At 38.7% G+C, this 12,288-nt stretch overlaps 1 protein-coding gene across 5 annotated transcripts in view; it reads right to left on the bottom strand.

Moving 5' to 3' along the window:
* Positions 1-1,572: 1,572 nt before the first annotated feature.
* SEMA5A (semaphorin 5A) overlaps positions 1,573-12,288 on the bottom strand; it is a 318,257-nt gene continuing 307,541 nt past the window's right edge. For all 5 annotated transcript variants that reach the window (XM_042048660.1, XM_042048663.1, XM_042048661.1 and 2 more), the window contains 3 exons: positions 10,313-10,360; positions 7,903-8,114; positions 1,573-6,526 (listed from right to left, as the gene is read on the bottom strand). In XM_042048660.1, coding sequence (XP_041904594.1) covers positions 6,407-6,526; positions 7,903-8,114; positions 10,313-10,360 — 380 coding nt within the window. In that variant the 3' untranslated portion in view covers positions 1,573-6,406. The remainder of the gene's footprint in view (positions 6,527-7,902; positions 8,115-10,312; positions 10,361-12,288) is intronic.

The following is a 12,288-nucleotide window of genomic DNA, read 5'->3' as shown; positions in this document are numbered from 1 at the left end:
ACCCTAAACCTTCCCTGACACAACTTCAGGCCATTCCCTCGGGTCCTGTCATTGGTCACCACAGAGAAGAGATCAGTGCCTGCCCCTTCTCCTCCCCTCACAAGGAACTTGTAACTGCAATGAGGTCTCCCCTCAGTCTCCTCCAGGCGGAACAGAACAAGTGACCTCAGCCACCCCTCACTCAGCTTCCCCTCAAGGCCCTTCACCATCTTTGTTGCCCTCCTTTGGACTCTTTAGTAGTTTAATATCTCTCTTATATTGCAGTGACCAAAACTATTTTGTTATTGTTAATTACCTTCCATGATATTTTGAAATCCAAATCTACTGTTGGATGAGGTTTGTGGATGAAACCTTGGGAGAAAAAATAACAAAACCAAGTGCAAATAACACCTTCCTTCTGCATTCTCAGCCTCTAGGATTGGATTAGGAGAATGCTGAAAGTTACACTGAATCTTTTTCTGAAAATTACCATATCTCAGATGATCATTTCAGTTGAGGAATTGCTATGGTACCTTCAGTTTAAGACCAATTACAGTAAGACAGACTTGGTATCACTATAGCAGTTTTCCATAGCCCTTGATGTCAGTCTTACTGTAAAAATTTTTAGCAGGCCTCACTACTGGCACAAAATCTCTCCTTCAAATTGATAAATACTCAGCAAGGTAGAAGCTGTGATCAATTTCCCACAAGCAGTAAAGGCAAGGGGAAAATATATGAGAAAGTGTCCACCTGAATCCAAAAAGCCACCAGAAAACAAAAGGTTTATCAGTTCCCAGTACACCTCTCAGTGTGCTTTAACTTGCACCATGAAGCAGTCTCAGAGCATGCCATCTGCATGGTGCTTTTTTTTTCTTCAGTAAATGAGGGAAACTAAAGGGGTACACCCTCTAACTTATTGTGGGTGTTCAGCCTGTGGGACTAGCCTGGAGCTAGTCCAAAGTCCATGAGTTCAGCACCAGCTCTACAGATCTGCTCTTAACCTTCTTGCCTTATCCTTCGTGCCAACAAGGATATTTGGTATAGTCGAAATGCCACCTGTATGGTAGCACTCCCCACTTGTGAGAGCATTTCCACCCCTTCTGGTTAACCTGATGCTGACAGTGTCACCAGCTAATTTCTTACCCGATTCTGAGTAAAAACTGCAACTTTGCACAAATACCTGTTGCAATCAGACTGCTTTTCTTGAGCTACTAGCTGGCTTGATTATCCAGGAGCTTACAGTCCGGATAGCCTCACCCTTGGCAGTTCCCTAAAAGCCTCTGTGTTCCTGTGACTTTATTGACAAGTTAGCCAAATCTCCAGTCACATTCTTCTACGTTTTTGTTTCCCACATTTTTGTTTTCACTTCTGCCTACCCTTGCTTCTTCTGGGGCTGAAGTTGTTGCCAAACCTCCCAGGTTTGCATATTTTCCTCTTTGTACCATCCCAGTTAGAGAATGTCGTCGCATGGCAACACAATGTAAAACATTAATTTAGTGACACAGAACAGTCTAGTTAAAGGCTATTTCAGCCACACATGCATTCATTTTTGTGGAGAAGAGCAGACAGAAAAAAAGGGAAAATGTCCACAAATCCCACAATCCTTCTTTATTTGGAAGAATGGCTTTTAAATGAAGTCAAGCAGTATCTTGTTTTATCATTCATTTATTTAGCAAAGAAAGGAATGAATTCAAATACCCCACACAATGAACACATATTATTCCCTGATATCAAGATGCAGATTCGCTTGTGAACAATTTTAAATGAATCTGTTTTCTTACTATTGAAGTCATCTTGTACTGTGCATGGATTTGTGCAGAAGCAATACATTTTGGGGTCAATTCTGTAAACACACTAAAATAAGTAACTTGTTACATCTATACCATTGATTTTTACTTACGTGATGAGTAAAAATTATATTCAAGAGCCTATCTTATGCCAGCCTAGGCATGGAAATGACACTGAAAATTAGAAGTATATCTCTCTAGGCTCACTGCAGTGTTGGTGGAGAGACACAAGCCCTCATCAGGAAGTAACTCTGCCCATCTAAGTATGCTTTCCTAGACGAGACATAGAGGATGCTGATGGCAGCTACAATCAAAATTGGCCAGACGCCTCAAGCAGAGCGCGATAAGCTTGGACCAAACTGTTTACAGAATTGATCTCATACAGCAAAGCCATTATGCATACAATCAACATTAGGAATGTGCTCATGTTGTGCTGATTTTATTAAAACTGGTCCCACATTTAAAGAAGTGAATATATTCATTCAATAATTATGAGGAAAAAAATATTGAAGCATTTAATCCTATTAACATTTTACTTGCATCTGGGACCTCTTAATCTCTTTTCTGGTTTGAACAGCCATATGGTCTGATGCTCTGAGAACTTTCTTTACTAACATGTGTGTTTCAGTAGCTCTTGACCTGTACGCTGGCACGGTGTTCTCCCAGAGGCTGTTGTGGAGCTCTGGTAGAGCTAACTAAATGCACAGTATCCTACACCCATGTGAGACTTTAATCAGTACTGCTTAATAGCCTGGAAATCAAAGCCGTTTAAGCCCCATTCTTTCTTCCACTCTCTTATGAAATTCCTAATCCTAGTCAAAAATCTCTTGATTAGTTTTAGCCAAACCACACTGCTTCAACATCAGGTGACTGCAAATGGCTGGAAAAGCTTCTACATAGAGTAACTTAAAAAGGTCATAAAGATAATCAGACTCAAATCAAAGTCCAAGATATATCTGCAAGCACAGGAGTCCATTTTTTAAGCAACTGAGGAACATATGCTATGATTCAGACATAAAAAAATAAGCACAAAATGTGCACTCAACCCTAGTTGTACTTTGAGTTGGCCAATGAGTGTATATACCATGCAGGATGTGACTGGCAATCTTGCTTCCTCCTCCCTCCATGCAGCAGGGCTACACGGAAACAGCTTCACTTAGGGAATTTTCATTTATCTGCCAAACTGTTTGCATTCAAAATAGAAAAGCATTTTTAAATTTATGCCATCAGTGTAAACACAGTTAGTAATATTAATTAATGCCATCGGAGGTAATATAATTATTTATCCAGGATAGATCACTTTATCCAAGAGAAAGGATGAACTATATTTAAGCACGGCATTTGATGAGCAAGGGACTTGATTTGATTTTCCCTTTCAAAGAACAGAACAATGCTTTCATAACCAAATTTTATCCTTGAGAAAATTTGAGAGCTCTGTTGGCTTAAACAAGGTTTGCAGGAAATGCCCACTTGTTATATTTTTGACAGAAAGAAAAATAAGAGCTTTCATGAAGAAATGGACATCATTTAATAGGGGACTTGGCAGTGCTAGGTTAATGGTTGGACTCAATCTTTGACGTCTTCCAACCTAAACAATTCTATGAAATCTGCTTTTCACCAAAACGTACGCAGCCTATTTTAGAAAAGTAAGTTGAAAATTAATAGAGATTGCACTTTGCTTTGCTCCATGTACTAGGAAAAGCTGTACTAAGCTACCTGGGCAGCTACATAGAATTCAGAAGATGAAAATACTGATACAGGCAGCGCATCTGGGGTCCTCTAAATTACCTAAGACACAAATATCTAAAGGCTTTAAAATCTGTTGTCTCACAATCTAGCTTGACAAGGAGCTCTTGCCATCAAGTTTTTGTCATTTAAGTGCTGTGAAATTTCCATGTTTATCCTCCTGCTTCAGAGAGAGTTTTGAATATATTTCTGTCTGTGATATAGAACAATTAAATCTAGGAAACTAAATGACAAAGAAAAATAATTAAAAGAAACACTTTCCTGACACGTTGGCATGGGAGCTGCTCAAAGATCTGGAACACCTGAAATACTCCCTTGGGAGAGGGAAGTGTGAGCAGACTGAGCATCTGCTAAATGCACTTCTAGCTATGATCATGCAGACTTAACCTAGGGTATTATTATCACCCATATAACATGTACCTAACGTATGTGTTTATCCATGAAAAGAACGGAAAATAGGTGTGCCTCAAACTACTGAAGACTTAGGAAAAAAAGATAATGTCAGTAATTTTAATTAAAAAAGGTTAAAATAAAAATACATAGTTCAAATATTTTAAATATATTGGTCTTAAAACTAATAGTCTAAATATAAAATCCAGAAGTTGGACTAATGTGCTCTTAGTACAGGGGCAGAAAGGAACGTTGCTCATATGTGTGTATGTACATGTGCTGCTTTTTCTTGGCAGTAGCAACAATATAGGTTTTATTTTACCTTATTTAAATATAACATCTATCTTTTGGCATGAACACAGTAATTCAAATACCATACTGTTTATGATTTGGAGAGCTTTTCTCCCCTCTATCTCTTGCAAAGAAAATTTTCTCTTACCCAGGGCAATCAGCTAATTTATTCCTGGAAAACCAAATCTAATGTACAGTAAAAAATCACAAATTATAGAGACCCAGCATTATTATGCTTTCTGGAGATGAGCTGGTGTGAAGGTGAGGTGCTTTCATTTGACTGAGTTAGTAACAGGGAGAACTACTCAGCTGGAAAAAATAGGCGGCTGAGCTTAATTACTTTCATAGACAGTAAATGTGTGTTCATTTTACTGCATAGCATTTTAAAGACCACTTTGAATTTTTTCATTTTTCTGCAGAACAGATTGGAAACATAGTGCTACATTCAGATCTATCCCCATTCAAATATGTAGCTCACTGCTATCAGTAGATACAGTGTTTACCATTGCTATGTAAGTGTTTCTTGGTACTTTTTGATTTTTTTCATACATAGTTGTGAATCATTTTAATCTATACATGTTTCTTCTCTACTTGCCTATCATAACATAACCTAATTAGCAAGGGCTCTAAACAGAATGGAAACATTTCCACTCTGCTTCTCCCTGCATGCCTCCCTAGTATTCTAGTGCAATGGTCTTTGCTTTTAGCAAGAAAATGAAAGCCCAGTTCTTTAATCCTTAGTATTCACTTATAATTTCTTCTCACAAGCTTCTGAGCGTAGCAAATGCTTCCTTGCTACTATATACTCTGGAAAATCTGACTCAAATCCCTGCAACTTTCTTTTTAGCTATACATCTGGAATTTCAGACACAAAAATAACAATGCCATGAATGCGGGTGAAGACAGACAGAACAAAGAAAAATGGTATAAAACTTTGTCTTTCCTCATCTACCACTAAAAAAGGAATTAAAACTGATAACTTAAAACTCAAACAGTACTTTAAATATTTACATCAATGAAGTCCAACAAGATCATCATTTAAAACACCAAAAGAATGTTCCTCTAGGAGCTGACTGATGCAGGTCAGACACCACCGCAAGATGAGACAGCCCTTTGCAAATATATCTATGTTCTCTGAGCCAGCTTTGTTTGTCGGACATGTGCATATAAAGTAAAAGCTGGAAAGAAAAAAGCAGACCTATGATTATGCGTACATACCCCCAAGAGCCAGAGAGGGCACACAAAACACGGTGCAGCTGCACTGTTCTGTGGCCAGGCTGGTGGCGAGTGCCACAGCCATCAGAGACAAGCGTGTTCCATGCACACGCACCAGAGAGAGGAAGCCTGTGGAATGCCACAGCAAACTCACGTGCTGCAGCAAGGCTGGTTTACTACAGACACAGAGAAAAACCTCCCAGCGTGCCTCTCCCATCTGCCCTCCTCCCCTGGCCTCCCTGTGGGACATGCCCTTCCACACCCTCACAAAAATTAAACTGAACAAGGTGAAGGCTTTATGTGACTGGGCTCGGCTTGCAACTGCGAGCCACTGACCCCGGAGGTGTCCAGGTTAATTACAAGACTGTATCCCTTAGTACTTCTCTGTACTCTGAGCAGCTGAACTGCAGCCAGAGTGATTTACAGCCCAGGAAGATCAGACTACAGAGCCCAGAGCTGCTGCAGAGGATCACTAAACCACCATATTTCTTCTTGTCATCCCCAGCACCTTGTGAGCTTTTTTTGGCAGTGTGAGCTTCAGGAGACTGCACAGAGGACTAACAGTAAAGATCCCTTTTTACACCCCAAGGAAATAAAAGACAACACCTAAAAAAAAAATTAGATTTGTACTCCTGGCACAGGTTTAAGGGGTAACATTATTATTTCTTTTTAAAACTCAGGCATTACTTAGTCACTTGTTAGAGAAATATAAGCACAAATGAAACTGAGCAAAGCAATGCAATCCTCATGAATAGTCCAGCAACACCGAGGGGCTACAGCTGCCCCTGACACTGAAGGCCAACCTTGCATTCTGCAAAGAAAACATCATGTCACAAACAGGCGGTTTGGGCTTTTGGCAGCAATGGGACATTGATGGCTTGGATCGTGCTTGAAATGTCTCTGAACTTCATCTCTGAAGCCTCAATCACATGAGCACTCGAGTAGCACAGGCCTTGGGGACTGGGGAGTTACAGGAGGCCAGAAAATACACAATTCCATTAGTACTCATCATAATTATTGAAATCTGTAAAATAGGTATTAGAATAAGTCTTTGCAGTAAGATGTGGATTGAAGTATTTGTTTCTCTCCTCTAGAATCAGGTTGTTTTTGTTAAATGCCTGGGAAGATAAAGAAAAAAAAAGAAATCAGAAAATGAAAAGGACACAGGAAAGGTAACCACCAAGTGCTCTTTCACCAAGGCAGTTTTCGTGGCAAGTATCTGTAAGCCAGGCAAAAATGCACTGAGAAATACCTGTGCATTTACAGAAACTTGCATTTGCAAGAAGTATCTTCTTATGTAATAACATTCCTACAGAAATAAATTCTACTTAATAAAGCCAGTCATTTTCCCCCCAATATTACAAAACTAATTTTACGATTCTATGAATATTTTTAATCATATATACGCAGTTCTTCCTATTACAATGAGTCACATACTATCTTTTTACTGAATAAGAATTATTTCCTCTTTACTGCATTAATTCCCTGATTTTCAAGTGGCAGAAATGTCTGAAGGCCTTAAGAGCATAAATCCTGTTTTTTAAAAAAGTAATATGGGTATTTAGAATACGAATTTTCAAAGGATTGGGGTTTTTTTTTGTTTCTGTAGCTATCTAGAGAGATGATTAGTGGAATTTGAAAAAGCTTTAAATTAAGTTCATATTGCACTGCCAACTAGAAGATCCAGACTTTTCTTGCTGTTTATAATGAATTTCATTAAAATGTCTTTAATTACAAAGAAAAATGCATAAATTAAGAACTGGATTATCCAGGTAGGATTTAAGAAAAATCCTCATTTGCAAAAAAGCTTTGCAGCTGCATGAACAAACTGTGTAATCTGGACATACTGAACTAGGTATTTCCAGAATGCACATCCTTTCTTGATTCAGTGGATCTGAAAAGCAGAGTTATTTTAAAAGGTCACAAAAAGAAAACAGCACTTTGGGAAAAATGATGAAATAGTATGGATATCATTATAGACTCTCAGTACCTCTGTCCTGCTTTTTCATAGAATAGGTTGGGTATAAACACTAGCTGAAAGTCTGACCCAGAATATATTCAGCAGATACATCTCCTCTATAGAGATATAGTGCAGGAAAATGAAGAGTGACCTTGATATTGGGTCATCAGAGCCAAAGGATTTTCTTCAGTAGATGCCATGGTGATTGCTAATGGCCCTATTTACTTCTTGAACAAGCCACCAGGGAACACAATTAGGAAAAAAGTCCCACAAAAGATCTTGAGTGATTTGCTTTTTCCAGGAAAGCCTGCTGTATAAATTATACACACATGCAAAATCCAACTTCCTGCCTAAAAGGGATTGACAAGCAAAAGGATCTGCAATTACAATACCTCAAGTGAAATCTACTTTTGTCATTAACAATCAGCGTAAGTTGAGCTCAAATGCCACTGCGGAAAAGCGGCAAGGAGAATTCTTTTGATATAGCAGAAATGTTGTCTAGGTGCATTGAGCAGCTCCCAGCCCTCTGCTCACCTTGATGGCTTCTACAGAGTCATATTTGTCCAGTTTGTTGATGTGGTTGGTGATGCTGGTGTTGAGCGGAGCGGGCGACACCGGGTGGATGACAGTCGCGTCGTGGGACTGCTGCTGGTACCGCTGGCAGTAAGTGTAAACAAGCAGGGTGAGAAGGCAACCAAGGATTGAGCTACTTAATCCCACTGCGATCATGTGGAACATGTTGAACTCTGCAGAGAGAAGAAAAGAAGACAATCTTAATTTTAAGGCAGTAGCAGTAAAAGTTTCAGCTCGGGGAAAAATGTAGACAAGTGTTTGATTCAAATAAGGATAAGGGAATTTTCATGTGTTTCCCTGAAAACTCTCAATTGCAATGGTTTATCCCTACAGTAGTAAATTCATTTTGCTTCCCTGAAGATTGTAAGAATCTTAGATACCCATACATCTCTGTAAGTATTGAGATCTTTGAAAGATGCTTAAACAAGTTCAGAACACAAATAAAAGAAAAATTAATTGCATTCCGTATGTTTGAATAGTTCATCATTTTTTTCTTCAGACTGTCTAACAAAGCCTTGTTATATAAAAATTATGTATATAGTGTACATACACAGCTTTTTTCTTTCAGTGAACTGAAGTATCACCTCCTCTGCTGCTATCACAGTTCTTTCTCTTACACATAGTGACTTGTGGCAGAACTGACAAAATCCTGATATCGTTGAAGCACATTTGTGATTCTCATAAGTGTTTTCCATATCCCTTTTATAGGATGCATGTCCCAGAAGCAGCAGCACCTATTTTTCCATCCCTGCTTTGATTCTTGCTGGTTACCATTCTTTCTGTATCTTGGCCAGTTCCCCTCTCCAGCTCTTAAAATTTTTTCTTTATATAAGGGGGAGTAAGGAAGAAATGGTAGCATTTTAGGGGAAAACTGGAAGTGGTGAGAGATGGACTCCTTGACTCTCAACATACTTTTAAGCACAGCAGCCAGAGAGTGCAAAGTCAACAACTCAGAGCCCAGCAGTCTCCTATCTGCTCTGCTTATCAAAGGTCTGATGGGATCAGACCATGGGAAACCCTCTCCACCTACGCAAGGACTAAAACTGAGAGGAAGCCCATTGCTGCATGAAACTGTAGAAGGGAATCTAAAGCACTATCATCCTCTGATGTTGCTGAACACAGATACCAGGTCAGATATGGCACCAGTAGGATTAGCTGAAAATAAACAAATTATATTGCTTTCCATAGTTATATCGAACTGGAGGTGTGCTTTTTGATTAGGAAAGAAGTATCACTGCGAAGCTCATGTTGGAAATTTCATCTTAACATGACTGAAAATTTGTTTGTTGTGGCCTTAATGACACATTTTAAGCTGATATACTGGTGCTAGTCTTAAAACCATCTGTCAGATCTTTTTCACTGTAATACAGAAAAATGGGCTGGCACATGGTGCTATTTTTTTTTAAAACCTCAGGTAGGACCTTTACATGCCTACCGAGTACTTAGAAACATGAACTAGTATTTAGGTGGCCCAGTTGACTGTATCAGTATATCAATCTATCACTGAAATATCCTTCTACATCTTTATGAGAGTTTCCCAGTACTGTAGAACTTGGAAGAATGTTGTCGAAGTACTACTGCTAATTAGCAAAAGAATCAAATTACATTATCCTGGCTCAAATAACAAGCTACCATATGCACAAGTAGCCTTGCACAACCTCTGTGTTTTCACTGTCCTTTATTAGGTTAAAAATGAAGCTTATCTGTGCATGGAAGAATACTAGAACTGGCCAGAGCTATTACCATGACGACACAGACTAAGCGTGATAGCTCAACACAGAAACAAAAAAAAGTTCACTTTCCTTTTTCTTTTCTTCTTCTTCTTGTTTAGTGGCTTTAAAAGGTTTTCCTTTCAAGATTGGTTTTGCTAGTACCATGACTCTTCAGAATGGAACCTTTTATTTACTTTTTAGTTTTGTCTCTGGCAATGAAGCTGAAAATGAGTCCCAGACAGAGTCTCAGCTATTAAATAGGTTAGCAGGCTGGTTTTCTGCTGTTTATTTGGAGTCCAAAAGAGGTTTGTGGACTTATTATCCTGAAAAAGGTGGAGCAACTTCACAAATTTTGACCTACTGATAACCACATTATTACAGATATTTGTTTTTGAGTACAAGGGTGACTGCCGCACTGAAAAAGAAGAAAATACAAACATCCAGTACTGTGTCTTCTACTCTCAAAGGTCACCAATGACAGATGGATATTTAATGAGAAATCCTGTAGTAACTACATTTTTCTGTACAAGTGTAAATAATGAGAATGCAGCATTTAGACAGCAGAATAATGCTAAGGGAGTGCAAAAGGTGAAACAAAAGCAAAAAATGGGGAATCAATATTTCAGCATTTAATAGACATCTTGAGCTGAAAAGCTTACCGCCACATCGTTTCTCTTCTATGCTGCTGGATCGTGCCACAGATATTTCTAGAAAAAATAAATAAACCACTCAGGCCAAGGAGAAAAAATATTACCGAGAACTTCTAGTTAGATTAACACAGTAAGGATTTAAAAATCCATCCTATTACATCCACTTCAAATTAAAGGTAAAAGATATTTTTACTGTGTGGTTGAATTAATAGAAAGGACCCATGACATCTTCAGGTTCCTTATTTTCCCAAGCAAAAGCAGCAACTTATTTCTAATTCTTGCCTCAAAACATCTCTGGAATAAAAAGGATGAAATGCACATGAAAACATTCTTTGTGGAGTTTAGGCTTGTGGAGAAGGAGTTGATTTACTGAAGTAAAATTAACTACAGTTTAATTAACCTTGCACTCAAATGGGCTCATTACTTCTACAAGTCACATCTAGCACTAATGTGAAAAGTAGGAATTTATGCATCTTCAAAAAAGAGGACTGCCAATTTTATAGGTCTCAGTCATAAACTAATAAAATACAATTCTAGCTTGTATCCTTAACATTTTTACTTTGAAAATACAGAATAAAATCTGTTGGCAATCAAGTTTTTCCACTCCTTACTTCCAGACCATGGTTTCTATGAAGGGAAGTTCTGCCTTACAAATCAGTCTCTTGAACCCCTCTGAAAGGATCAAGAATCATGTGTATACAAGTGGGGTAGCTGACACAGTATACCTGGATTTCAAAAAAGCAGGATTTTAAGTTCTTCGCAACAAATTTCCTTTCCAAGCAACAAATGAAGAGAGGGAAAAGATACAGAAACCGGCTAGTACTATGTACCCAGTTCTTACAACAGAGGAAGGTTGCTACTTCTGCAGAAGAACTAGGGAGGAAAGGAGTTAAAGGACCTGGGCAAATAAAAGCGAGCTGAGTGAACCAAAGAAAGCAAGATAGATTCCCTAAGGTGAGAGTAATGGGCATGACCTTATCTGCTCTGTTACTGGTAATGTGAGGAGGAGCAGCAAACAAACCAGAAGGGCAAGAGACATGGTGGCTTGCTTCAGATTCTGAAAATGCCTACTTTCCAAAACAAGATGTAGAGCTTATACTGGATTAAGCTGCAGATTCACAGAATGTGAATATTAATAGAGCTTCAAAAGCCTTAGAAAAGGGAAAATAGTGTGGGAGTTTGAGCATTATGCACCATCCATAAAAACAGCGTTTGACTTTGTTGATGTCTTCGTTACACTGCACTAAAGTTTATTGCATAGTCACACAAAGAAAAGGTTTCTGCACTGAGTAAATGCAGCTACATTTCAAATGATAAATTAAAATGTAAATTCTTCTGTCTGTGAAAAGACCCCTAGCTTTTTTTAATGTACATAGGGAGAAAGTTGACTGTTAACAGCAGTGCATTGTGACCACTCATACTGTTGTGTGGATTTAAATGACTGCTGTGATTTAAAAACAAAAGTACAGTCATGAGTTTTGACAAATACTATAGAATAATGCATAACGTGACTATCCATCAGGTACTTAGCAGTCATGGGGGAGATAAGGACTGTAGGCAAAGCCAATAGTAATTACCTTTCTGAGCAGCTAATAATGTAAGGGAGTCTCTGAAATGATTTCCAGATTAACAACCACAGAACCCATTTTGTACATGCAAACCAGAAAACCTATAGCAATGTTTCTCTAATAATCCTAGTCTCAAAAACACTTAAAATAAAAAGCAAACTATTTCTACTTGCTGCGTGTACTCATCCCCTGCTACCAAGTAAGATGTGAGAGACCTGCAGAATGCTGTGACAGTGACTAACCAAAGTCCCGGGCAGTGAATTGTCTCTACACAGCAGACCAACATCCTTGTGCTGACTACAGGCAAGTTCTGCACCAGCTCATGGATCTGCACAGTGCAGTCTCAAATAGTGCTATGCCTCGGTCCTGAAATCTTGAGAGATTTCACTAATCCTTCAAGGAGGTGGCTGATCTCAC

This window comes from Corvus kubaryi, unplaced genomic scaffold (assembly GCF_017639235.1).
Source record: "Corvus kubaryi isolate FWS band 111438036 unplaced genomic scaffold, C.kubaryi_AGA036_p1.0 68, whole genome shotgun sequence".
NCBI classification, from domain to species: domain Eukaryota; kingdom Metazoa; phylum Chordata; class Aves; order Passeriformes; family Corvidae; genus Corvus; species Corvus kubaryi.
Note: the sequence above shows the minus strand (reverse complement) of the source record. Positions and strands in the feature narration are given on the sequence as shown.